General features: G+C 48.9%; 1 protein-coding gene across 10 annotated transcripts; it reads right to left on the reverse strand.

Moving 5' to 3' along the window:
- Positions 1-377: 377 nt before the first annotated feature.
- On the reverse strand, positions 378-26,072 carry SLC47A2 (solute carrier family 47 member 2). 10 transcript variants are annotated; one of them, XM_036911629.2, is made up of 17 exons: positions 25,851-26,072; positions 24,778-24,879; positions 24,472-24,540; positions 23,595-23,761; positions 22,847-22,889; positions 20,216-20,260; positions 19,876-19,973; positions 19,279-19,412; positions 18,209-18,322; positions 17,480-17,547; positions 16,448-16,556; positions 15,610-15,685; positions 15,135-15,204; positions 2,513-2,645; positions 2,343-2,437; positions 1,641-1,740; positions 378-598 (listed from the first exon to the last, which is right to left on the reverse strand). In XM_036911629.2, the coding sequence occupies exons 1-17, from the start codon at positions 25,971-25,973 to the stop codon at positions 378-380; spliced, it is 1,767 nt and encodes a 588-aa protein (XP_036767524.1). In that variant the 5' UTR covers positions 25,974-26,072. The 10 variants fall into 10 exon arrangements, with proteins under 10 accessions (XP_036767524.1, XP_036767533.1, XP_036767525.1 ...); XM_036911638.2 differs by having other exon boundaries at positions 19,315-19,412; positions 23,595-23,743; positions 25,851-26,071; XM_036911630.2 differs by having other exon boundaries at positions 23,595-23,743; positions 25,851-26,071.
- Between the last annotated feature and the right edge of the window lie 999 nt (positions 26,073-27,071).

Raw genomic sequence — 27,071 nt, forward strand, 5'->3', positions numbered from 1 at the left:
ATTCTTAGCTAAAAATGTTTTCTTCAGCTTTTCTTTCTGTCATTTGTGGGTTTTTGTTTTTTAAGTCACCTATATAGTAAATAGGTTTTTTTCTAATGATGTCCTCCCATTCCCATTTGCTGACATAGAACAAGTGTTTCTGTAAGCGTATTTATAGGATGCAAATCCCTTCGATTTTATACAAAAATTGGTCCCACCAGCAATCTTGTCTACCAGGGTTCGTGGCACAGGCTGAGGGTCTCTTGAGGAGTATAGTCCAGAGCATCGAATGGGTCCACCTGCGCTGGTCCCACTGGGGCTTTTACAGGGTGGACCCTGTGTGGCTGTGTGGTGGGGTCAGCCGCTCCTGACTTCCTGCCTGTCTCCAAGTTGTTTTGCTAGTGCCTAGTGGTCAGGACCCTGATGATGAACCCCATGATCAGTGTGGCTGATGCTGCTCCCAGCGCAATCCCCCGGCGGATGGCCAGCTGTTTCACTGACAGCCTGCTGGCAGGAGCTGAATGGGCGTGGATTGCTTCTGGAGTCCTGAGGAGGTCCATAGGGCCTCCGGGCCTTGAGTATGTTGTCAGGGTGATGTCAGGGGAGCCTCCTGTAGCCACTGCAGAGGCAAACAGAAGCAAATTCAGCACTGCGGGGAGCCGGAGGGGCTCTGGGCCTTGGAACCAGGGCTGTGGCTAATCACCGGCTGCATTTCTTGTGCTGCATGGCTGGTTAATTGACCTTTGCACCTTAAGGAGAAAGTGCCTGTACAGTAGAAAATGCCTGCCTTACCTACAGCATAATCAGGAGGGAATCCTGTGGGAAAGCATCTTCAGCTGAATTTGAGGGGTAGATTAAGGTGCTGCTAAGATAGAATGAGACATGTTCCTGTCTGAGCTTGTCCTGTGATGACGTGTGACACCGTGAATGTAATTTACACGTACAACTTCAGAATGCATATTCAGTGCTTAGCCGATGATGCTACTCTATTTCTGGGGACAGTTTAAGCTCCAGGAGTTTTGGTCCACTGGCTCGCAACTGCACCAATCAAGGCACAGCCTAGGATGAGATGAGGTCACTGAGATAACAGGGCGTTGGGCAATAATACACACACCTGGCATGCATGCCAGCCCTGGGGTGGGAGGGCCCCTGTGCCTTGAGCTGGGGCTGTTGCCTCATCATAAAGGCACTGGAGATAAGCCAGAGGTGCCCATGTATCTGATGTGTGCAGAGAGGTAGACAGGGAAGCCCCCTGGTCACTTGGTAGAGCCAGGTTGTCCTGCCCAGACCAGCTGCTGTAGGCCAGGACACGGCCTGCCCTGGGGTGGTGAGACCATGCTCTATGCCCTGAGAGGTCCACCCTTGGGTCTTTGCTTCTCCCAGTTGTGGGATGATGGGGAAGAGCCCTGAGCTCCCAGCCTTGCCTCCTCATCTAAGCATGGGACTAGAGCTCCCCTCACAAGGCTGAGAATGTGAAGTACTTCATGCAGGGCCTGTTAAATAGGTAGTGCTGTCTTCCTGGTGCTTAGCACATCATTTTCTTGCCCAGAGGAAGAAGGGCAGCTTGAGCTTGCGTGGTTCCCAGATGCCTGTGGCTCATGGGACAGCCAGGAGCAGCGTGCCCCAGGTGAGGTGTGTGCCCAGCGCCATAATAGCGTTACCTGAAGATACAACAGCTTTCTCAGGCCCGGGCCTGGCAGCTGCGCTCGTGGTGCCCACCGAGCTCTCGCTCTGCTGCTGCATCCCTGCGTGTTTCTGAGCCTGCAACAGAGATCTGGCCTGGGTCAGCCTGCCAGCCCTCCCGTTCACCACCGGCCCTAACCCTGCTCTGCCTTTAAAACACTGCAAGCTAACGTAGGACATACTCATAAATTCAGTTTGGGGAGGCTTTAAAGTGGTAGTGTTTTTAATCATGTTTATCCATTGTCTGAAATGCCAAGACCACTTGATCACACATGAAGGCAAAGCCATACCCTGGTAGGATTCAGGGTCTTTGCAAGAACACCCCCTTCTGTGTTCTGCCTGCAGACCAAGCTGTGCCTTTGCTGTGTCTGAGAGGCAAACACTGCCTTACCCTGTCCTTTTAAGAGATCTGTGCACAGGGTGATGGCTTTGCCTCTTTGTAGTCATGGCACACGGGCTCATCTGGTTCAGCTAGTGTGTCTGCGCTCTTTGCTTTTTGGTTTTCAGCAGCTGGGGCTGGCTCAGGAAGGTTTTTAGCGTGCATGTCTCTAACTGGACAGTGTGCTGTGTGTTCTGGCTTCTGATCCCCCCACGCCCCCGACTCATCCCACAGATGACTGCCTCAAGGCATTTCTGGTGAGGAGTCGCCCTGCCCCCTTGGCCAGGTGGGAGAGACTCACCTGCTCAGCAGCCAGTTCCCAGTTTATCCGGGCAGTATAGGCAGTAAAGGCAAGGGTCACCAGCAGAGTAGAGGCCAGCATGCCCAGCCAGAGGCCTGTCGGGGAAAAGCGACAATGGGGAGGGTGTCTGATGACCACCCAGGCCTCCAACGTTTGCCCACAGCACATACCCATGATTCTCATCCTGACCACAAAGATCAGCACGGCACCCAGCGGGAGGCCAATGAGGTAGTATACGGCAGCGTTCACTGTGGCTCCGAAAGCCTGCTTGCCAGTTCCTCTCAGGACTCCGCCGTAGACACACTGGGAAGGGAGGCAGAGGGGCAGGAGGTCAGTAATGGTGGTGTGGTGGTGCTCTGAGCATCTACACTGCCCGAGCTCATTTAACTCTGGCAGCACAGGGGAGGCCGCTCTTACCCCCTTTTTCCGTGAGGAGACAAGTCAGGCCTACTCCCTTGCCAGTGTTAGAAAAGTAGCTGTGTGTTGAACAGTCTTCACATCCACAGCATTGCCTCATGAGAAGGTCAAGGTAAAACTGGTGACCAACCACCAGCTGGTCTGGGGGTTTGGACCAGCATCACACAGAGGGGATGTGTGGGTTTCCTATTGCTGCTATAGCAACTCACCACAGACATCGTGGCTTAAAACCAGACACACTGTGTCACAATTCTGGAGATCAGAAGTCTGAAGTGGGTCCCACTGCCTGAGTTGGGGCCGGTGCCTTCTGCAGGCCCCAGGGGAGAACCTGTTTCCTCTCCTCTTCCAGCGTCTAGAGGCCCCCAGAGAGCAATGCATCACTCCAGACTCTGCTGCTGTCCCATCTCTGACCCTCTGCCTCCCTCTCTCACTTAAAAGGGCAAATGTGATGACATTGAGCCACCTGGATAATTCAGGATAATCTCCCCATCCTAAGATCCTTAATCACACTTACAAAATCCCCTCTTGTATATGACATATGCACAGGTCTGGGACTAGGAGGTGGATATCTCTGGGGGCTGTTACTCTGCCTGCCACATGAGGCGACCTCAGGTGTGGTCTTGCTGCATATGAGACAGGCCCCTGCCTGCTTCTGTCCCTGTGGTTATTATAGTCATGGATGAAAACTGCTCTGGAGAAAGTACTACCTCTCTATTCTTTTAGTCTCACCCTCCCACCTTGGTCTCAGATCTAATGAAGAACTACAGGCACAGCCTGCACTTGGTCAGCAGGGTCAGGGAGGGGAGGGCTTGAAAACTTCACATATCCTAAGTTGCCGGAGACTGTGTGCACATGTACTGCGACCAGAGCAGCCCCAGCTTTCCCACACACCCTGGGCAGCAGAGCGTGTGCATGTGGACAGAAGAGACAGAGGAGGACCCAGAAGGCAGTAAAAGCTGGGCACACTTGAAAGCAGCCTGAACTTTGGCCTGACAACCACACTCGGATCCTTCAGCAGGGAATGGGGGCCTAACCAGCTGTCAGAGGTGTTTGAACACTGCCCCCCCCAAACCAATGGCTGAACACTGAGCCATAGGAGTGACTCTAGGAAACTAAGCTTAACAATAAAAGCAAGAGGATCACAGAAAGATGGCAGCGTGAGTAGTTCAGAGGAAATCTCCTCCCCCAAACATACATATTTATGAAAATAAAATAAATACAACTATTCCTAAAAGAGACACCAGTGGATGCAGTACAACAGCCAGGATACATACACATCTGTGAGAACTCAACATCACATGAAGGGGGTCAGATACAAGACACGGCCAGGCGGGACCCGAACACTTCCCCACCCCAGAACCCGATGGGAAGAAAGGAGTCGGAACGGGGAGGGAGTGAAAGCCCAGGACTGCTACACAAACAGCTCTAGAAATCCGCACCCGGAGCGCAGACACAAGGTACACGGGGTGCTGGATATTAGAGAAACGTAAAAGCAAAACCTGTGTGCAGGTCCCCACAACCAGCGCCCGAAACAAAAGAAAAGCAAGTGCTTTCTGCAAGTCTTAAAGAGACAGGGACCCCATAGCTGGATGAAGTTGTCCCGGCACACTTAGCCAGCAGCTGGGAATCCCGGGGAACCTTAGGCGCCCTAAACCCTGGGGAGGCAGCACAGCTCTGAAGCCCCTCATGGCACTAAGCAGCTTGCCAGTCATTCCTCCAACTGGCGCAGACCCCGACACACCGGCCCAGTAGCGGGAGAGTGGTACCGTGTGCCGGGGGCGGCGGCGGTGCTGGAAGGGACTGGGAACAGATCGTGTGCGCCAACGGCGCCAGAGGGGACAAGCAGAGGCTTGTGTGAGCCTGCAGCGGTGGCAACCGAACAGCCCAGGTGCAGCTCGCGTGCACCAGCGGCAGTGGAGCCAGAGGATCCCGGTAGAGGCCCGTGCGGGAGAGCCCCACGCGCACCTGCAGTAGAGCCAGAGGGAGCAGGCGTGCTCCCAGCAGCCAACCAGAATCCCAGCCTAATGCACAGCCACCTGGGCCAGACCCAAAGGCTGCTGCTGCCACACAGCTGCCCAGCAGGGCTGCTGCTATCACGGAGGAGTGCACCTGGTGTGCCTGCCACTCCCCGCAGGGCTCCGCGCTGCTCTGATGGAGACCTGCCCACAGCAGCTTAGGGGACTAACCCGGTGGCTGCTCCAGGAGTGCAGGTAACTGTCACAGGCAGCGGAAAAGAGCAAGGCATCCAGCAAGCAGGAAAGGACTTTCATCTCCCAGCTGACACACCCGCAACCTGCCTACAGCCACTGCTATCACCATGAAAAGGCAAAAAATTTAGTCCAGTCAAAGATAGTTCAGACAACACCTGAGAGAGGATCTGCAGAGACAGACCTAACCAGTCTCCCTGAAAAAGAATTCAAAATAAAAGTCATAAACATGCTGACAGAGCTGTAGAGAAATATGCAAGAGCTAAGGGATGAAGTCCGGAGGGAGATTGCAGAAGAGAAACAAACTCTGGAAGGATTTATAAGCAGAATGGATGAGATGAAAGGGGCCATTGATGGAATAGAAACCAGAGAAGAGGAACGCATAGAAGCTGATGCAGAGAGAGATAAAAGGATCTCCAGGAATGAAACAAGAGAACTGTGTGACCAATCCAAAAGGAACAATATCCGCATTATATAGGGGTACCAGAAGAAGAAGAGAGAGAAAAAGGGATAGAAAGTGTCTTTGAAGAAATAATTGCTGAGAACTTCCTCAAACTGGGGGAGGAAATAGTTGCTGAGACTATGGAGGCACACAGAACTCCCAAGAGATGGGACCCAAACAGGACAACACCAAGACACATAGTAATTAAAATGGCAAAGATCAAGGACAAGGACAGAGTATTGAAGGCAGCCAGAGAGAGAAAAAAGGTCACCTACAAAGGAAAACCCATCAGGCTATCATCAGACTTCTCAACAGAAACCTTACAGGCCAGAAGAGAATGGCATGATATATTTAATGCAATGAAACAGAAGGGCCTTGAACCAAGGATACTGTATCCAGCACGATTATCATTTAAATATGAAGGAGGTATTAAACAATTCCCAGACAAACAAAAGTTGAGGGAATTTGCCTCCCACACACCACCTCTACAGGGTATTTTAGAGGGACTGCTCTAGATGGGAGCACTCCTAAAAAGAGCACAGAACAAAACACCCAACATATAAAGAATGGAGGAGGAGGAATAAGAAGGGAGAGAAATAATCATCAGACTGTGTTTATAATAGTTCAATAAGCAAGTTAAGTTAGTAAGGCAGTAAACAAGCTAACCTTGAACCTTTGGTAACCATGAATCTAAAGCCTGCAATGGCAATAAGTACATATATTTCAATAATCACCCTAAATGTAAATGGACTGAATGCACCAATCAAAATACACAGAGTAATAGAATGGATAAAAAAGCAAGACCCATCTATATGCTGCTTACAAGAGACTCACATCAAACCCAAAGACATGCACAGACTAAAAGTCAAGGGATGGAAAAAGATATTTCATGCAAACAATAGGGAGATAAAAGCAGGTGTTGCAGTACTAGTATCAGACAAAATAGACGTCAAAACAAAGATAATAACAAGAGACAAAGAAGGATATTCCATAATGATAAAGGGGTCAATCCAACAAGAGGATATAAACATTATAAATAAATATGCACCCAATACAGGAACACCAGCATGTGTGAAACAAATACTAACAGAATTAAAGGAGGAAATAGAATGCAATGCATTCATTTTGGGAGACTTTAACACACCACTCACTCCAAAGGATAGATCCACCAGACAGAAAATAAGTAAGGACACAGAGGCACTGAACAACACACTAGAACAGATGGACCTTGTAGACATCTACAGAACTCTATACGCAAAAGCAGCAGGATACACATTCTTCTCAAGTGCACATGGAACATTCTCCAGAATAGACCACATACTAGGCCACAAAAAGAGCCTCAGTAAATTCCAAAAGATTGAAATCCTACCAACCAACTTTTCAGACCACAAAGGTATAAAACTAGAAATAAATTGTACCAAGAAAGCAAAAAGGCTCACAAACACATGGAGGCTTAACAACATGCTCCTAAATAATCAATGGATCAACAACCAAATTAAAATGGAGATCCAGCAATATATGGAAACAAATGACAACAACACAAAGCCCCAACTTCTGTGGGACACAGCAAAAGCAGTCTTAAGAGGAAAGTATATAGCAATCCAGGCATATTTAAAGAAGGAAGAACAATCCCAAATGAATAGTCTAATGTCACAATTATTGAAATAGGAAAAAGAAGAACAAATGAGGCCTAAGGTCAGCAGAAGGAGGGACATAATAAAGATCAGAGAAGAAATAAGTAAAATTGAGAAGAATATAACAATAGAAAAAATCAATGAAACCAAGAGCTGGTTCTTCAAGAAAATAAACAAAATAAATAAGCCCCTAGCCAGACTTATTAGGAGAAAAAGAGAGTCAACAGGCATCAACAGAATCAGAAATGAGAAAGGAAAAATCACTACGGACACCACAGAAATACAAAGAATTATTAGAGAATACTATGAAAACCTATATGCTAACAAGCTGGAAAACCAAGGAGAAATGGACAACTTCCTAGAAAAACACAACCTTCCAAGACTGACCCAGAAAGAAACAGAAAATCTAAACAGACCAATTACCAGCAATGAAATTGAATCAGTAATCAAAAAACTACCCAAGAACAAAACCCCCAGGGCCAGATGAATTTACCTTGGAATTTTATCATACAGAGAAGACATAATACCCATTCTCCTTAAAGTTTTCCAAAAAATAGAAGAGGAGGGAATACTCCCAAACTCATTCTATGAAGCCAACATCACCCTAATACAAAAACCAGGCAAAGACCCCACCAAAAAAGAAAACTACAGACCAATATCCCTGATGAACGTAGATGCAAAAATACTCAACAAAATATTAGCAAACCGAATTAAAAAATACATCAAAAGGATCATACACCATGACCAAGTGGGATTCATCCCAGGGATGCAAGGATGGTACACCATTCGAAAATCCATCAACATCATCCACCACATCAACAAAAAGAAGGACAAAAACTACATGATCATCTCCGTAGATGCTGAAAAAGCATTCGACAAAATTCAACATCCATTCATGATAAAAACTCTCAACAAAATGGGCATAGAGGGCAAGTACCTCAACATAATAAAGGCCATATATGATAAACCCACAGCTAACATCATACTGAGCAGCGAGAGGCTGAAAGCTTTTCCTCTGAGATCGGGAACAAGACAGGGATGCCCAATCTCCCCACTGTTATTCAACATAGTACTGGAGGTCCTATCCACGGCAATCAGACAAAATAAAGAAATACAAGGAATCCAGATTGGTAAAGGAGAAATCAAACTGTCACTATTTGCAGATGACATTATATTGTACATAAAAAACCCTAAAGACTCCACTGCAAAACTACTAGAACTAATATCGGAATTCAGCAAAGTTGAAGGATACAAAATTAACATACAGAAATCGGTTGCTTTCGTATACACTAACAATGAACTAGCAGAAAGAGAAATCAGGAAAAGAATTCCATTCACAACTGCATCAAAAAGAATAAAATACCTAGGAATAAACCTAACCAAGGAAGTGAAAGACCTATACCCTGTAAACTACAAGACACTCTTAAGAGAAATTAAAGAGGTCACTAACAAATGGAAACTCATCCCATGCTCCTGGCTAGGAAAAATTAATATTGTCAAAATGGCCATCCTGCCCAAAGCAATATACAGATTCGATGTAATCCCTATCAAATTACCAACAGCATTCTTCAATGAACTGGAACAAATAGTTCAAAAATTCACATGGAACCGCCAAAGACCCCGAACAGCCAAAGCAATCCTGAGAAGGAAGAATAAAGTGGGGGGGATTTCGCTCCCCAACTTCAAGCTCTACTACAAAGCCACAGTAATCAAGACAATTTGGTACTGGCACAAGAACAGAGCCACAGACCAGTGGAACAGAATAGAGACTCCAAACATTAACCCAAACATATATGGTCAATTAATATATGATAAATGAGCCATGGACATACAATGGGGAAATGACAGTCTCTTCAACAGATGGTGCTGGCAAAACTGGACAGCTACATGTAAGAGAATGAAACTGGATCACTGTCTAACCCCATACACAAAAGTAAATTCGAAATGGATCAAAGACCTGAATGTAAGTCATGAAACCATAAAACTCTTAGAAAAAAACATAGGCAAAAATCTCATGGACATAAACATGAGTGACTTCTCCAGGAACATATCTCCCCAGGCAAGGGAAACAAAAGCAAAAATGAACAAGTGGGGCTATATCAAGCCAAAGAGCTTCTGTACAGCAAAGGACACCATCAATAGAACAAAAAGGTATCCTACAGTATGGGAGAATGTATTCATAAGTGACAGATCCGATAAAGGATTGACATCCAAAATATATAAAGAGCTCACATATCTCAACAAACAAAAAGCAAATAATCCAATTAAAAAATGGGCAGAGGAGCTGAATAGACAGTTCTCTAAAAAAGAAATCCAGATGGCTAACAGGCACATGAAAAGATGCTCCACATCGCTAATCATCAGAGAAATGCAAATTGAAACCACAATGAGATATCACCTCACACCAGTAAGTATCGCCATCATCGAAAAGACAACAACAAATGTTGGCGAGGTTGTGGAGAATGGGGAACCCTCCTACACTGCTGGTGGGAATGTAAATTAGTTCAACCATTGTGGAAAGCAGTATGGAAGTTCCTCAGAATGCTCAAAATAGAAATACCATTTGACCCAGGAATTCCACTTCTAGGAATTTACCCTAAGAATGCAGCACTCCAGTTTGAAAAAGACAGATGCACCCCTATGTTTATTGCTGCACTATTTGCACTAGCCAAGATATGGAAGCAACCTAAATGTCCAACAGTAGATGAATGGATAAAGAAGATGTGGTACATATACACAATGGAATATTACTCAGCCATAAGAATAAAACATCCTACCATTCGCAACAACATGGATAGAGCTAGAGGGTATTATGCTCAGTGAAATAAGCCAGGCAGAGAAAGAGAAGTACCAAATGATTTCACTCATATGTGGAGTATAAGAACGAAGGAAAAGTGAAGGACCAAAACACCAGCAGAATCACAGAACCCAAGAATGGACTAACAGTTACCAAATGGAAATGGACTGGGGAGGATGGGTGGGAAGGGATGGATAAGGGTGGGGAAAAAGATGGCATTACGATTAACATGTATAGTGCGTGGGGGGCACGGGGAGGGCTATGCAACACAGAGAAGACAAGTAGTGATTTTACTGCATCTTACTGCGCAGATGGACAGTGACTGTGAAGGGGTATGTGGGGGGAACTTGGTGAAGGGGGGAGCCTAGTAAACATAATGTTCTTCATGTAATTGTAGATTAATGATACCAAAATAAAACAATAAAAGTGAGAGAAATAAAAAAACAATAAAAGAAAGCAGAGCAGAGACAGCAGCTGCAGGTTGTGGCAGAGGCAGAAATAGGACAGGCAAGATACTAAACAGCAGCAGTCCTTGGGGAAAAGGTCACATGCAGCATTCTCCTGATGGGTCTCCGTTAGGCCACAAACAGGCTGCAATACATTGAAAGAGATTGAATTAATACAAAGTGTGTTCTCTGACCACAACTGAATTAACATGCCTATCAGAAAGAAATCTGGGAACACCCCCAAATATTTGGAAACAAAACAAAACAGTTCTAAACCCATGGGTCAAAGAATAAATAAACCACAGGAGAAACTTCCAGGTATTTTGAATGAAAAGAAAAACAAGCTATCAAAATGTATTACATAAAGCCAAGAAAGTAGAAAAGTGAAGACACAAATTACCAAGTCAAGAATGAAGGAAGGGACATTCCTGCTGAACATGGAGAAGATTATAGGGAGTGTTAGGAGCAACTTCATGCCAAAGAATTAGACAAGTGTGAAGTGAATAAATTCCTAGAAAGACACAAGTTACTAAAATGAACTCAGCAAGAAATAGAAAGTGAATAGAGCTGACAAGTAAATAAACTGAATTATTTTTAAATCTTCTGACAAAAATCCCAGGCTTAGGTGGCTTCCCTGGTGCATTCTATCACTATTTAAAGAAGCAGCAATGCCGATCCCTCACAACAAACCTGGTGTAGGAGGAAAGAATGCTTTCAAAACCATTCTGTGAGGCTGATGTCACCCTGATAACCAAAGTCAGATCAAGACATAACAGGGAAAATACAAAAATTACAGATGAATATCCCTCATGAATGTAGATGTAAAATCTTTAACAAAATATTAGCAAACCAAGTTCAGCAATCTGTAGACAAGATATACACCATGATCAGGAGGGGTTTATCCCAGGAGTGCAAAGTATAGCATTGAAAATCAAGTTATGTAATTACACCATATGAATAAAAGACAAAACCCATATGATTATCTTAACAGATGCAGAAAAAACATCCTACAGAATCCAGCACCATTCATGAGAAAATGTTTCTACAAACTAGGAGTAAAACGGCTCTTCCTACAGATATTTACTGTTGAAAGACTGAGTGCTTTTCCCCAATAAGGCAGGGATGGCTGCTCTTGCCGCTTCTACTCAGTACTGCACTGCAGGATCCAGCCAGGCGGAGGGAGAAGTAAAACTCTTTATTAACAGAGATGACATGATCCTATTTATAGGAAATCTTAAGGAATCCACACACAAAAAAAACTACTAGAATGAGCATAACAAGGTCACAGGATAATCAAACAAAGGTCAAATATATTGCTATAAACTAGCCATGGACTGGAGGGCCTGGTATGGTGAAAATGACAGTTCTCTCCAAATTGCTCTGTAGAGTCAACACCATTCCTTTCAAAATCTCAGTAGGATTTTTAGTAGAAATTAACAAGATGATTCTAAAATACATATGGAAATGCAAAGGATCTAGAGGACCCAAAGCGACTTTAGGATAAAAAAGAACAAAGAGGAGTCACACTAACTGATTTCAAAACTTACTATAAAGTGTTATAATTAAGACGGTGTAGTATTGGCATAGAATGGGCATGTGAATCAATGGAATAGAGTTGTGAATCTAGAAGAAAACACCACACTTATGATCAACTGATTTTTGACAAAAGTGCCAAGAAAACTCACTAGGGAGAGAATAGACTTTCACACACTAAAATGGTGCTGGCACAACTGGATGTCCACGGGCCATTGCAAAATGTTGAGAAACAGCAGAGTTCACAAGGACAGAAGGCAAACAGGGCATTGTCTATGGCTGGCTGTGGGAGTCTGGGTTGACTGAAAAACAGGGTCCAGGAAATTCAGGGTAGGGGGAAGGAGGGTGTGCCTTGGCAGTGATGGAAAGATTCTAAAATGGAATTGTAGTGATGGTTGCACAACTCTAAATGCATTTAAGATGAATTATGTTCTCAAATGCATGGATTTGATGCCATGAAATTAAACTCAATAAAGGTGTAATACAAAATAAAAATAAGGGCCATGGACATCCTACTTAAAGCAATCTATAGATTCAATGCAATTCCTATCAAAATACCAACAGCATTCTTCAACGAACTAGAGAAAATCATCCTAAAATTCATATGGAACCACAAAAGACCTTGAAAAGCCAAAGCAATCCTGAGAAGGAAGAATAAAACAGGAGGAATTACGCTCCCCAACTTCAAGCTCTACTACAAAGCCACACAGTAATCAAGACAATTTGGTACTGGCACAATAACAGACCCATAGACCAATGGAACAGACTAGAGAGCCCTGATATAAACCCAACCATATATGGTCAATTAATATATGATAAAGGGGCCATGGACATACAATGGGGAAATGACAGCCTCTTCAACAGCTGGTGTTGGCAAAACTGGACAGCTACATGCAAGAGAATGAAACTGGATTATTGTTTAACCTCATACATAAAAGTAAACTCAAAATGGATTAAAGACTTGAATGTAAGTCATGAAACCATAAAACTCTTAGAAGACAACATAGGCAAACATCTCCTGAATATAAGCATGAGCAACTTCTTCCTGAACCCATCTCCTTGAGAAAGGGAAACAAAAGCAAAAATGAACTCATGGGACTACATCAAACTAAAAAGTTTCTGTATAACAAAGGACACCATCAACAAAACAAAAAGGCATCCTACAGTATGGGAGAATATATTTGTAAATGACATATCTGACAAGGGGTTAACATCCAAAATAAATAAAGAACTTACACACCTCAACACCCAAAAGGCAAATAACCCGATTAACAAATGGGCAGAGGATATGAAGAGATGGTTTTCCAAAGAAGAAATTCAGATGGCCAACAGACACATGAAAAGATGCTCCACATCACTAATCATCAGGGAAATGCAAATTAAAACCACAATGAGATATCACCTCACACCAGTAAGGATGGCCAGCATCAAAAAGACTAAGAACAACAAATGTTGGCGAGGATGCGGAGAAAGGGGAACCCTCCTGCACTGCTGGTGGGAATGTAAGCTAGTCCTCAAAAAACTAAAAATAGAAATACTATTTTACCCCAGAATCCCACTTCTTGGAATATACCCAAGGAATAGGACGTCTCAGATTCAAAAAGACATATGCACCCCTATGTTCATCGCAGCACTTTTTACAATAGCCAAGGTATGGAAGCAACCTAAGAGTCCATCAGTAGATGAATGGATAAAGAAGATGTGGTACATTTACACAATGGAATACTATTCAGCCATAAGAAAGAAACAAATCCTACCATTTGCAACGACATGGATGGTGCTGGAGGACATTATGCTCAGTGAAATAAGCCAGGCAGAGAAAGACAAATGCCAAATGATTTCCCTCATTTGTGGAGTATAACAATGAAGCAAAACTGAAGGAACAAAATGACAGCAGACTCAGAGACTCCAAGAATGAACTAGTGGTTACCAAAGGGGAGGGGTGTGGGAGGGCAGGTGGGGAGGGAGGGAGAAGGGGACTGAGGGGTATTATGTTTAGTACACATGGTGTGGGGGATCATGGGGAGAACAGTGTATCACAGAGAAGGGACATAGTAGATCTCTGGCAACTTGCTACACCGATGGACAGTGCCTGCATTGGGGTATGGGTGGGGACTTGATAATATGGGTAAATATAGTAACCACATTGTTTTTTCATGTGAAACCTTCATAAGAGTGTATATCAATCATATCTTAATAAAAATTAAAAAAAATAAGGGCCATGGAAAACATAAATTAAAAATAATATAAATATAGCCAGGAGGAAAAATAGAATGCAGAACACAAGCTGTAAGGCCCCTTACCGTGGCTAGCTGTAAATTTGCGTCTGGATTTCTTGGTAGCCAAAGTGAGCAGAGAAGTGCTGCCCTTTGGAGGGGAGGCATACTTAATTCCTTTAGAAAGGCAAAGCTATTCCCAACCTTTAACTGAAAGAATTTCTGATCTGTGGTCTCATCTCAGAGCTAGAGAAAAAAATATGAATAGTGTCCTTAACAATATCCTATGACAAAAGCAATAATAGACTCCATAAGGTAGTTTCTTTTAATATTCCTTGATAAAAGCTTTGGATGTGATGATAAAAACACAGCCTAGAGGAAGCAGTCCTGCTGAGGCTAAGAACATATGCTCCAGGTAGATTGCTTTCTGAATGCCCAGTAGATTCAGAGGCAAATATTAGGATACATAAATCAACCGATTAGAGTGCACTGTCTTTTGGAAAAACCCTCCATAATTGCAGTGATAACATTCCCGAAGAACTCATGATGTCGAGCAGAAAACACAAGATTTCAAATTCTGCCTGTAGAATGAGGTGTTAGTGTTTTCTTCATTTTCCATCATGCTTTTTAAAGATCCACATCATTCAAATCTGTGCTAAACAGGGTCTGCCCTCTTTAGTGGTCAGAGGAGCAGAACACTCAGGTCCTACTGTATTCAGGTTGACTCGCTCCTCAGAAATGTCCCTGCTCTGTGGCCACAGGCTATGGTTACTGTTGAGCCCCTGACCAGTTGGGCATGAATCAGGGCCCTGGCTCCTGCTCATGAGAAATAAGGAAAGAAAAAGATTTGTGAGTTGTATACACTGGTGCAATTTTTCAGTTTTTTGCTAATCTGCATTCATCTTTCAGCTTGCTGGAATCACAGAAGAGAAGGGCAGTCATTGCTTTGAATAATAGTAGAACTAATATAAGCAAATATTTTGGGCATTTACTGTACAGTTAGCCCTTTATCTGTACTAATGATAACCTCCACAGGCCTATGAGGCCTCAGGGGGCCCAGGAACATGGGAAGCCAGGCTTTGCATCAGAGCAGTACTCACACTGAGGGCCTCAAATAGCTGAAAGGTGATGTAAATCGGCAAGACCTCGTTCGCCAGCGTGATGACTTCTCTGCAGAAGAAACAGAAAGAGCGTTCTTTTGGAGCACTAAGGTATGACTGTTCTTAGAGACCCGCTTATAGCCCAAAGCCATCACCTCCTCCAAAATTTCAGAACAGAGGTAATTACCCCATACAACCTAACTGACACTCCTAGCCCTGTGTTTCTATGTCCATGGGTCTTCTTAACCTCACGGGGGATGCCACCATTCTGTACATCCCTTCAGTTAGCATCGTGTCTGTGGACAGGCTAGCGCTAGAGACTGGGGCCTGCAGGGACAAGCCTAGATGCTGGCTTCCTCCAGGGAGAGCAAAGTCAGGGCTAGTCCTGCTTCCTTTGGGCCCAGCACTGAGCCAGGCATGTGACGCGACCACCCCAACATTCCCCAGAAGTCAGTGAAGAAAACAGATTGCCTACTCATCATTGGTGAAAATATGCCCCAGGTTATTTTTCAGGATGCTCAACAGGGCGGCCACAACCATGGAAGTGCCAACTGGAAGAGACAAGGGGGAGCACGGCCGACCCCGCCACGGGACAGCCCCACGCGGTGAGTGCCCGTCAGCCTGACCCTCTGCCCCAGGAGCCTGGGGTTCTCTGCATCAGCTGTTTGCAGAGACTCAGGCACTCTTTGGTCCTCCCGTAGGATCAACAATGCATTTCCCCTTCCCCAGTGGTTCTCAGAGTGGGGTCCCTGGACTGTCAGTGTCGCTTGGTGACTTGTGAGAAATACACACTCCCAGACTGCCATCTCCGACCTGCTGAACCAGAAACTGCCCTGTGTTTCAGCATGGCTCCCAGGGGGTTCCACCTGAAAACCACTGCTCTCCAGAGAATAGACTGAATATGTCAGCTTCACAATGCAGATCCCCAAAGGAGATCCAAGGGGCAGGTGGGCAGGCGCCAAGCTCCTGGGGATGCTGGGAGGGCAACCGTGCAGAAGGACATCCTCCCTGCCCCCCAGAGCTGGAAGGACCTTCCCAGGGTCATGCTAAGGTGAGTGGTGGGAACTGGCGAACTGTCCACAGGACAGCCCAGAACCCAGCAGCAGGGGAGGGTTGGGAAGGGGCTCAGCAGGCAAGAGCGATCTTAGGGGATCGGGGGTGGGGAAGGGGCTCAGGTGTATGTGGGGGGGTGACTGCCCACTCATCCTCAGGGGCTGCTGTGGGCCTGTCAGCAGGCATAACAGGTTTCTTCCCTGGCTCATACCCTTGACTCTCCGATTTTCCAAGTCTACCTCCCCCAGGACTCCACTCACCTGTACAGAGTACGCCGGAGATAGCCGACTGCTTAGCTTGCACAGTATCTGCAGCCCCCAGAGCCGTTCCTACTCGGACACAGACCCCATTGCTGAGCCCCAGGGGTATCTGGGATCAGAGGTAAGAACATGCTGTCAGTGCAGCCATCTGCCACCCCGGGCTTGGGGTGGAGCAGCCTCCAGTCCTCCACCAGGCCTAAGGCAGGAGAGCAGAAGACAATGGGTCCAGGGAGGCAGCGAGAGGAGGCAGGGTGGTCCTGGCTGCTGGCGACAGGCCGTGGAATATAAGGTCGGGAGATGCGGTGGGGGTACCCCTCGTGAGAGTCAACCCCACCCCACCTGCTGAACATCACAGGTGGACTGGCCTTGCAGCCATCACTAATGTGCTGCCCAAACCTCAGGAGTAAATGAACGCGTTTGAAAGAGGTGAATGTAGTCTGAAGTATCCCAGAAAACACCCTGTTGGAAAAGGTAATTCACATGGAAATAAGAATGGCCTTATAAATTAGCTTGCCAGTGTGGAATTTTGCGAATCCCTTGCTTAAACCTGGGGTCCCATACACTGCATGCACCCAGGAGGCTGACAGATGCTTACATGGCTGGCATGAGACAATGCATCTCTCTGCAGGGAGAGGAAGGAGCAGCAGGGACCCCCCCAGGGGACACGGTCCCCCAGCTCTCACCAACTAGGATGTTCAGGAGCGCGGGCCTGTTGCTAAAGAGAATGTCTCATTTCTCAAGAAGATGCAAAAGTCCAGATTATGATGTGAAATGTCCCAATTTTTAAATGGTGCTAATTAATTCCAAACAATTCTAACTGTTCACTATTACCTGGGTGGAGCCTCTGTGGGCCAGCTTGTGTGAGCCTGGCAGGGCCTGAGCTAATGGGAACAGGAAGTCTGGTAGGGTCCTTTAGGAGAGAGAGATGGCCTTTGGGATGACACCCTGCCCCCTGACCTATGACACCTCCAGGCTGTCAGAGGCCTGGGCCAGTGTGGAGGGCATTCAAAGGTGACTCAAGTGGAGACTCACCATGTAGATTAAGGTGGCCAACTCATAGATGATGGCCTGGGCGGAGAGTTCCAGCACACTGAGCAGGCCTGTGGGAAAGGCACAGGGCAAGCACCTAACCCTGGGGCCCCCAAACAGACCCTGGACAGACAGGACACCCCTCTGTTTGGGAGGCCCAGGGAACAGTGATTTTGAAGGGCAGATTTGCAACAAAAAACGTTCCTGCTTGGAGCTAGGCTTTCCAGGAAAGTCCTGCCCCGTTGTCAGGAAAGTCCCCGCAGGCTCATGCCCTGCAGTTTGTCCTTCAGGTTGGACTCCTGGGGAATGTGGCATGGTGAGAGGGCGAGGAGGGCCCCCCAGCATGGGGAGCTCCGAGGTCAGTCCCGGCCCTGCCGCAGTGGGACTCTGGAGAGGGTCTCTTGTTCTTGGGACTCAGTGTTTCTATCTGTAAATGGGGGACAGGAATTGGACTAGAGGGTCTCTTGGGGCCACGCCTGCCCTGGCCTTCTGGTCCCCAGGCTGTGTGGGCTCTGCCCAGCTGTTCCCACTTGTGCACGGTTCTGTCAGTCTCTCACTCCCTTGCTGACTCGACCACCCACTGGGTGTGGCACTGGGAGCTGGGCATGAAAGGTCTGGTGGACCTTCTGGGAGCTCCTGACCCTCTGCGGAGATGAATGAGCTGTAGATCTGGCCTGGGCAGGGCTGGAGACCATCCATCGGGTGCAGCCCCACACCCAGCTCTTCACATACCTATGAGGAAGCTCCCGACTTCATAGGCCCACCACTCGATGCATATCATGAGCATGCTGGGGATGGCCAGAGAGAAGAAGGGGCCCCAGTCCTGCAGGCACTGACTGGACCAGCCTGGGAACAGAAGCCCTTCAAGCTGAGCAACAGCCCACCCTGCACACCCACCCCCTGCCTGACCCCTGCTGGCCTTTGGCACTGCCCGCTCCTGGACTCAGCTTAGCCGGACCAGGCACTTGGCAGGTTGCACAGGGCAGGCCATCAGGAGGAGGAGGCAGAGACAGGGCACCAGCTCACCCAGCCGGTGCCTTGGGGCAGTGCATGTTGGGGGAAGTCTCCACTATGTCTGCCACCCTGTCCTTTCTGGTCACCATTTCCTCATCTGAAAATGTGAGTCCTCTTTACCCTGCCTCCCTGGAAAGGGCTCCGGGAAGGGTGGCAGCAGATCAAGGATGTGAGAAGCACTTTCAAGATGGATGGGCCATGCAGTCTTGGAGAGGAGCTCAGCCTGACAGGATACCCCCTGCCTCCTGAATGAGGCCCCCAGGCCAGAGGGCTGCTCCTGACATGCCTGGAAGAGGAGCCCGTAGTTTACAGAGTCAGGTTTCAGGAAGCAGAACCTGATCCCCGGGAGTGGACGGGCCCCACTCACCATGCGCTGCCCCTGGCATTCTGGGCAGATTAGCCTCTCTGTCTCAATTTCCTCCATGTAAATAGCATGGGGATAATAAGGTGTTCTGAAGCCTAACCAACATCAGGAATGGTGGGCGTGTGGCCCACTGCTGGCTCCCAGGTCTTCACCTGTTACTACTCTGATCACCATCCTGAAATCAGGGAGCTGGCGAGCATGTGGGCCTGTCCCCATCCCCAGCAGGGCTCTGCACCAAGACACACGGATGGGGGAGCACAGGCCTATGGGGCTTGGGGTCCTGAGGGGTGGAGCAAGTGGTGGAGGGAGCGCTGAGGAAAAGAGAGGCAGGCCCTAGGCAGTGCTCCCCCAGCTGGGTTCCAGTGGGGCCCTCGGCCAGCCAGATGAATGCCTTGTGCACAGCCAGTGCCCATCCCGTGCTCGCCTGTGCAGCCCCTAAAGGCAGGGTGGCCCTTTGCACCTGCCCACGTTTCCAGGTGCAGCTTCTTCAGGACAATGTAGAGAAAGAGGACGATGGTCTGCATGAACTGGGAGGTGGCCATGGCGTAGGCAGAGCCCCTGGGAAGGATGATGGTAGGGCTGCAGCCGCAGGCCTACTCCAGCCCTGGGGGGCCCCCCTGCTGAAGCCGGCATGGGGGCCAAGGGGAGTTCAGGCGTGCTTTGCCAGCACCCCATTCCAGGACCAGCCTTGCCCAGAAGCTACTAGTGCCACTAGCACACAACCTCATCCTGGGGCCACCCTACCAGAACCCCACTCCTAGCCTCTTCTGGCAGGCTGTGGCATGGTGGGGCCAGGGGCTCCTCTCCCTGTCTCCTTAGTGAGGAGTCCCCCACTGCCCAGGGACCAGCAGGACTCCCCCAATTCCCCATGACCCCCACCTTCTGGACAGCATGGGCAGCTTCCACAGTCCTTGCTGTGGGTGAGGCAAGGGTGGTGATTAACCCGCCCATCAGATATGGGGTGCTCAGTGGGCAGTGCTTCCTGACCAGGCCCCCGAGGCCCACCAGCTCCAGAGCTTACCTGATCCCCAGGCTCAGCACAAAGACCAGGATATAATTGGCCAAGGCATTGACGCAGTTGCCCAAAACACCACTGAGGACTTGGGGCCAGATGATTCCCTGAAATAATGAAAACTGGCCTTGGTAAGGGGGAGTGGGCAGAACTGAGGAAGTGTGGGCAAGGCCAGTCACATCTAGGGGCTGGAGAGAGGCTGCGGACATGCAGCTCCTGTCTGGCCCCTGTGCTAGAGGTCAGGATGTGACATAGCAGGTTCACACACAGTACAAGGGGGAGCCCCTTCCCTCTGGAACAGGGCAGTGTGCTGCGGCAGGGGGCCACCCCTCTAGCCAGGGACCTGTACCTGATTTTGCAAATATTTTGCCAGCAGATTGTAGAGAAAAACCACCTGTGTAAAATAAAACACACATAAATACTAAATGACTACTGAAAACACCAAGCATCATCAGGTGTCACTTAGACATCTGAGTTTTGGGCAGTCACTTCACCAAAGTATGTCTGGGGCCCCAAAGGTGGCCTAAAGTCCTTGCAGCCCCTGCTGTGTGTTCTGGCTCTGCTTATGGGATAGAGGCCCCCTCAGGGCCCCCACTCTGTGGCTGGGGAGATGAGCAGGCAGGAAGTGTGGGCTCTCACAGAGAAAGCATGATTAGGAGGGCCACCCAGAGCCTGTGTAGAGAAAGACCCAGCAGAGCCCAAATCCCCAGAGCCAGCTTGGGCAGCTGGAGAGAGTGGCTTTGGGCTGAGAGGGGTCGGAACTGAACAGAACTGGTTCAGTTCCCTCTGCTGAACAGTTTCAAGTCCCTGGGGCTGTGGGCCCTCCCCTATCTGGAAGATAGGGGGCATGCGTGTCACGGTGAAACAGGGGTTCACTCTGTCCTCTGCCAAAGCCTGGCCTAGCATGGGTGCCTTCCCACCCCTTTGCTTCTCTCCAGGATAGCACTCATTAAGAGCATGGAGCTGGGACTGGACTGCTTGGGCTCAAATGCTGGTTCTGCCTCTTATGAGCTGTGTGATCCTAGGAAAGTTACTTAACCTCTTTGTGCTTCAAGTTTCCTCATCTAAAATGGGGTTAATAATGCATGTGTGTGTCTAATAATGTATATACACTTAGTATTTATATACAGATATACACGTGTAAAGTTAATATTGCAAAGTGCTTACAAAACAGCACTGTGGCACATTTAAGCATTCCAATGGTTAGGTAAGCATTATGCAGGCATTATGAGCCATTATTATTACGTTATTGGTAGTTAAATTTTGCAGCAGCAGTATATGGGAGGGCCTTGGTTTCTCTGATAAGGGAGCTGCCAGAGTGGTTGCTTCATAGGATGTTTTCCCCTGACCCAGGCCCAGTGGCCCTGTTTGACAGGATACTGTACCTTGGTCTGAAGAGCCAAAGGATGGCTTCTAGGGAAGTCTTAGTGGGGAAAGACCAGCCTTTTCAAGTGGTTTCCATGACACGGGAGAAATCCAGAGCTAGGCAGGTCTCAACTCCTGGCACTGGCCTTACAGGTAGGTGCACCTTGCTGTCACCCCGACCTGTCCCTTCCCAGCTCCCTCCTCAAGAACATTGCTCCCTGGTCCATAGGATAAAGGGTCCAGAGATGGGAAGATGAGCTGCAGCTGGCAAGGCCAGCCCTGACAGCCCTGCCGGGTACTGAGGCTTGGCACTAAGCTTCAGCAAAATAGAGTGTAGCCGTGGAATCTGGAGTAGACACAGACTGCTGGTCAGGCTAGAAAATTCAGAAACTGACCTGATTAGGTGCACTGCTTATTTAGTACTTAAAGGATTAGTGGAGAAAAGAGAAAATACCTAATAATTAGTCTTAGAAAAAGTTCGTTAGTTGGATTAAAGTCTTAAATTTAAAAACATGAACTATGAAAGGGTTCAAAGAATATACAGGCAAATGTTTATAAAATCTGCAGTAGGTTAAGTGCTTTTAAGCTCATCAAAGACAGCCATCATAAAGGGTGGGATTTATGGATCTGCTATGTACACATTAAAAAATATTCAAGTCAAAAATTGAAAAATCAAAAGGCAAGTGACAACTGAAAAATATCTGTGACACATGACAAAGGATTGAGATATCATTTAACAAGACTTAACAATAATTAGAAAAAGACTAACCCACTAAAATAAGCAAAGGATATGAGCAATTCACAGAAGAAAAACAAAATCATCAATAAAGACAGGAAAAAGATTAAACATTAGCAATAAAATGCATGGTAAAACAATTTATTTCCAATTAGAAAAAAATTAATAATGATACTCTGTGCTGCTGCCAGGGTTGCTGGTGGGGTAGAGTGGATGCAGATCGGCATGAAAAGCTATCGGCAGAGCCGCTCTGGTTGTAATAAAGCAGCTTAAGGAAATCATTGCAGATGTTCACAAAGACTTTTCTGTAAGAATGTTTATCACAATCTTGTTTAAAACAGCAAGTATTGGAAACGACCTAAATACCTAATAAATAGGGACTGGTTGACATGGCAACTGTGGGATACCACATAGCCTTTGAAATGGCTATTGTGGAAGTTTATTCAATCATATCAAGAGACTAATGGCATATTTGAAAGGGAAAATGCAAATTATAACACAGTATACACACACTGGCCCCATTTCAAACTATTTGAATATACCCACCCAGGGATAGAAATAACCCTGGAAGGAAAGATTAACCTACGTTCTCTCTGGGTGGTAGGATTCTAGGTAATTTGAAATCTTTCTTCCCTTTGCTTTCCAAAATTCTCCAATCAGTGGTTTTCTAATCAGAAAACAATGTGACGTTACTTTTTAAAAATTCAGTCTGCACCAACTGCCATGGGTACTTTTCTCTTGCCCCTTCAGCCAACTTGATGGTGCAATGGGAAGTCCCTGACGCCTGATGGGGCTCCCCACAGGTAAGCGGAAAGGCAGAAAGCGAGGACTGAAGGGACTGTAAGCCCACCCGCCTCCTACTCAGGCAGTAGCGCTTACCGGAAGTGCGGGGATGAAAATCAGCACGTACTCTTGGGTTAGCCTGCAAGACAAACAGACTCTCCGGAGCGCCCCGGCTGTGCCTTCTCGCCTGGGACATCCCAGGCGCTCTGAGTTTGAAGAGAGGCTTTACCAGGCCCCACAGATCTCGGCAAGATCAGTGAAACCTCAGCAGCCAGGGGAGCTGTACCACCTGCTAGGCAGGTGCCAGGAGAGGAGCCCAAGGCCCCAAGTGTGAGGCTTCATGACTAGAGAGCTTGAATTCAAAGTAGCATGTGGTTTGTAAGGGCAAAAAGCAAGGTTATATCTCATCAAGAAAGAACCAAATCAAGTGCACATAATATAAAAGGAACAAGGTAATCCCATGAGGGAACATTTCTAACAGTAATCATGAACTATAATCCATCAGAAATCGGTTCAGTCCTCCCTTCTATTTGGAAATAGGGGGTAGCGCCTGCTTCATTTATTCAAAAGCCATCTGGGAAGCTCCCAGCTTTGTGCCGGGACACAAACGCAAATTACCTGCGAATTCTGTTCTGCTCCCTTCCTCCTGAATTAAAACTGACCATTTTGTCTGCCCCCTGCTGGTCAGAGCTAGAGCAGCATGCTGTGCTGGAGAGCCCCAAACCCTGGAATCCTCTGTCCCCAAGGAGCTGCACTTGTGACAGCTTGTGACACAGAGAAGCACGGGGCCTAGGAGTTCTTTAGGAGTTCCCTCCCTGGCTTGCCAGCAGGGGCCGGACAGTACCTGGCCACAGTCGGGTCCTGCCTGAAGAGCAGCAGGATCTGCTCGGTGTTGAGGAAGAGTGCCCAGCAGGGCAAGCAGCAGAGAAGTAGGACCAGCGTGCCCCTCTGCAGGAGGACCCCCACGTGCTTCTTGTTGGGGCTGCCGAAGCTCTGCAAAACAGCCCGGGCCTAGTCAGGCCCACACCCTCAGCACCTCCCTCCGTCCCCTGGGTGAGCCCAACCAGTGCGGCAACCTGCTAGCAGTACCATGCTGTAGGACGGACCCAGGACCCAGGGGCCACCAGTCAGTGCCTCAGTAGCGGGCATCTGGCACCCCTTGATTACAGCCCAGGGGGAGCTTCCTCTGCAGGGGCTCAGCCTGCTCACCAGATTATAAAGCAGCTATTTACAGAGTACCAGCTCTGTGCCAGACGTCGGGCCAGCCTCTGTCCACCCATTGTCCCCAGTTCTTTAAAAGTGCCTAATAAGGAAGGCGTTATTCCCCCACATCACAGCGAAGGCAAGGGAGGCTCTGAGAGCATCTGCCTTGTCTCCCTGATGGTAAGTGGCAGCCAGGACCCAACTCATGTCCCCAAATCCACCGTGAATCCAAAACCCCCAGGGAAGCTGAGCCCCACCGACCTGTGGGCCCCCAAGGGCACAAGAATCCTATCTGTGCAGTCAGGGAACTATCTCCTCGCCTCTCACAGCTCTCTCGGCCGTCCACCCAGACTCTTTGCCTAACAGCACCAGACCTTGGGGGTGGGCCTGGGGCAGTTGGATGGGTTCCCAGATGCGGGGAGCATTGCGGGGCCTTTCATGGGCTCCCACCCCCTGCCATTTCTGCAGCAGTTGAAGGATGGGTTCTGTCCCTGCTCCACTCCAGGAGGCCCACCTACCTGAGACATCAAGGTGTCACATGCCGAGGACAAGCCAAGTCCTATGGAAATTCCGCAGACATTGACAAACTGGAGCCACGCACAGGAGAAAATACAGGGCTTGTCAGGAGGGGCCCGAGGAGGGGCCCTGCATCCAGGGGCAGGCTGCCTAGCAGCAGCTCTGATGTGTTGCTGGGCCAGAGACCCTCCTTCTGATCAGGCCATTGGGCAGGCCCTTGGGTCCCAGCAATGACTGCAGCTGTTTGCCCGGAAAGCAGAGGAGAAACCCAGGAGAGATTGTCCCTATGTAGGCCTGCTTGTACTCACAGCCACAAAGAGGGTTGCCGATGACAGCTCCACCTTGCCCAGGTGCCCACAAAACACAGAGCTCACGATATAGTTCATGAAGGTCAGCACCTGGAACAGGAACTGGAGGGTGGCGGCCAGGGTCAGGGGCCCTGCTCTGCCCTGCCTCAGCCTGCTGGCCCTGCCACCTGCAGCTCTCACCCTGTACAGCCCAGCCCTGTGCCGAGGCACCTCTAGGTACTGTGGGGCCTCAAGCCAGTGGCCTGCAAAAAAAAGTCACAGCCATCTCACATATCGCACACAGCCAGGGAAATGAGCGCTGTGGCTGAGGCTGGTGTGGCAGCAGGGGCTGGAAGTCTGCCAACCTGAGTCCTGCTCTCATTAGCCTGTGGGCTCCAGGTTTCTCTGCCTCAAAGTGCGGAATGCAGGAGAAGAACCCAGCACAGATCCTGGAGTGGGGGAGCTTAACCCAAGCCTTTAATACCACTATTGCTGATATTAGAATCATTTGGCCAGTCCACATACAAACAGAATTGGGAGTGGAAAAAAATACACCAAAATCTTAGTATAATTTTGTCCAGGTGCAGGGGTTAGAGACCAATGTCTTCCTTCTTTATAACTTCTCTTGTCTGGAATTTTTACAGGGAACAGGTATCAATTAGTCCTTAGGGCCCCCAAGAAAATTTGTTTAAAGCTATTTTCCCATTGGAAATAAAATTGGAAGAGGGCCCCTTCCAGTCCTCTACAAACATGCTGGAAGGGACACCCACAGGCTCCTGCATCAATGGATCTCATTTGTCGTCGGGGTCTTTTAACCCAGCCTTCCTGTTTGTTTCTGAAGGAAGACCCAGCACCCCTGCTGAGTGGGGGCTGTTTGATGCTGGGCAAGGTCAAGCCCCACGGCCACTCCCTGCACTGTCTAGGACAGCCATCCTGCAGTCACCTGCTCCTGGTGGCTGCCCCTGGGGCAGTCTGGACATGGCCAACATGAGCAGTTTCTGGGGAAGGGCATAGAGATCCTGGCACACCTCCCTATCATGCCTAGACAGCAGCTGGTCCCCAGCCTCACTGGCCCCTCAACCCCATCTCCTTACCAGGGGTCCTGAAAGGACAAAAAGCTTCCATGCCTCCGCTCCAAAGCCGACAGGGACCAGCCTACGGAGGGCAGGGCAGCAGCCCCCTTGGTCTGGGGGGACTGTGTCCTGAAGGCTGTCCATTCCAAGCCTGGGCCGCCAGCCACCCTGCGCACTTGAGCACTCCCACAGCCCATGGCCAGCCTTGCACAGCCAGCCCGTGTCACCTTGTGGCCTGGCTAATAAGTAAGAGGCAGGAGGAGGGGCACCTTCCGTGACCTATGGGACATGCCCTGCCTCCCTGAGTTCTGGCAGCCCTGCTGCCCAGTCCACTGACCCCATCACTGGGAGGTTGGCAGAGCCCTGAGCACCTGGGAGTCACTCAGGCTGACGATTATGGGTGCCCTGTGCCTGCTGTCTGGGGAGTCAGCAGCACAGCCCCAGACAGAGAGGCCTGGGACAGTGCAGAGGTGTGCAAGACCCGGGCGTGAGGGCAGAAGGCCTGGCAGCCGGCTAAGGCACTGGGTGTCTTACACCTGGGCACGGCCATGCCCTGCCTACCATCTTACCGGTGAAAGAAGGGAGACTCAGAGAGGCAGGAGGAAGAGCCTGGGTTCCAGCCGCCCAAGAGCTGGGAGGAGCCAGGGCCTGGAGCTGGGGTGCCTGGAAGGAGGCATCCCCCGACCTCCCTTGGGCATCCCTCAGCAGCACTCCTGAGGGCAGGGAGACAGTGCTTGGGCAAGCAGCTCACCCCTCTTGCCCTCCATTTTGCCCAGTGAAGCTGTCACTGGGTGTCCCCGCAGATTCCTCTCTGGCCCACCCGGTCTAGCTCCTCTGTGCAGGGTGGCACGAGACCTCCCCCAAGGTCAGACAGGGGAGGCGCATAACTGCTGCCCTACTTGGCCCAGTTCTGGATCGGGCTTTGGGGTATGGGTCCAGTCAGGAGAAGGAGCAGCGAGTAAGGGGGTCGCAGAAGGGGTAGGAGGGATAGCGGCCACAGGAGGGCTGGTCTCCAGTCACTTCACACACCCAGCTGGGTTGCCAAACCCTTGCAGTGAGGGGTGGCCAGCAGGGCCCCACGCAGCCCCTGAGAGGGAGAAAGGAGCAGCTCCCCAGGGAGAGGGGTGAAAACAAAGACGGGCATGACAGCCCTCCCCTGTAGCCCCCACCCACCCCCCTCCCCACGCCCACACAGATGTCAAAGGCCCTGCTGGCTCGGGCCGCCTCTCCAGGTGGCATGCA

Source organism: Manis pentadactyla, chromosome 4, assembly GCF_030020395.1.
Source record: "Manis pentadactyla isolate mManPen7 chromosome 4, mManPen7.hap1, whole genome shotgun sequence".
Lineage (NCBI taxonomy): Eukaryota > Metazoa > Chordata > Mammalia > Pholidota > Manidae > Manis > Manis pentadactyla.

Excerpts from the sequence above, each read along its gene's own strand:
- SLC47A2 (XM_036911629.2), bottom strand. The coding sequence starts at position 25,973 with ATGGACAGCCTTCAGGACACAGTCCCCCCAGACCAAGGGGGCTGCTGC. Across the intron at positions 1,741-2,342 it reads GGGAACTGGCTGCTGAGCAG|GCTCAGAAACACGCAGGGAT; the intron begins GTGAGTCTCTCC and ends TCTCTGTTGCAG. Across the intron at positions 599-1,640 it reads GAAAGCTGTTGTATCTTCAG|TGGCTACAGGAGGCTCCCCT; the intron begins GTAACGCTATTA and ends TTGCCTCTGCAG.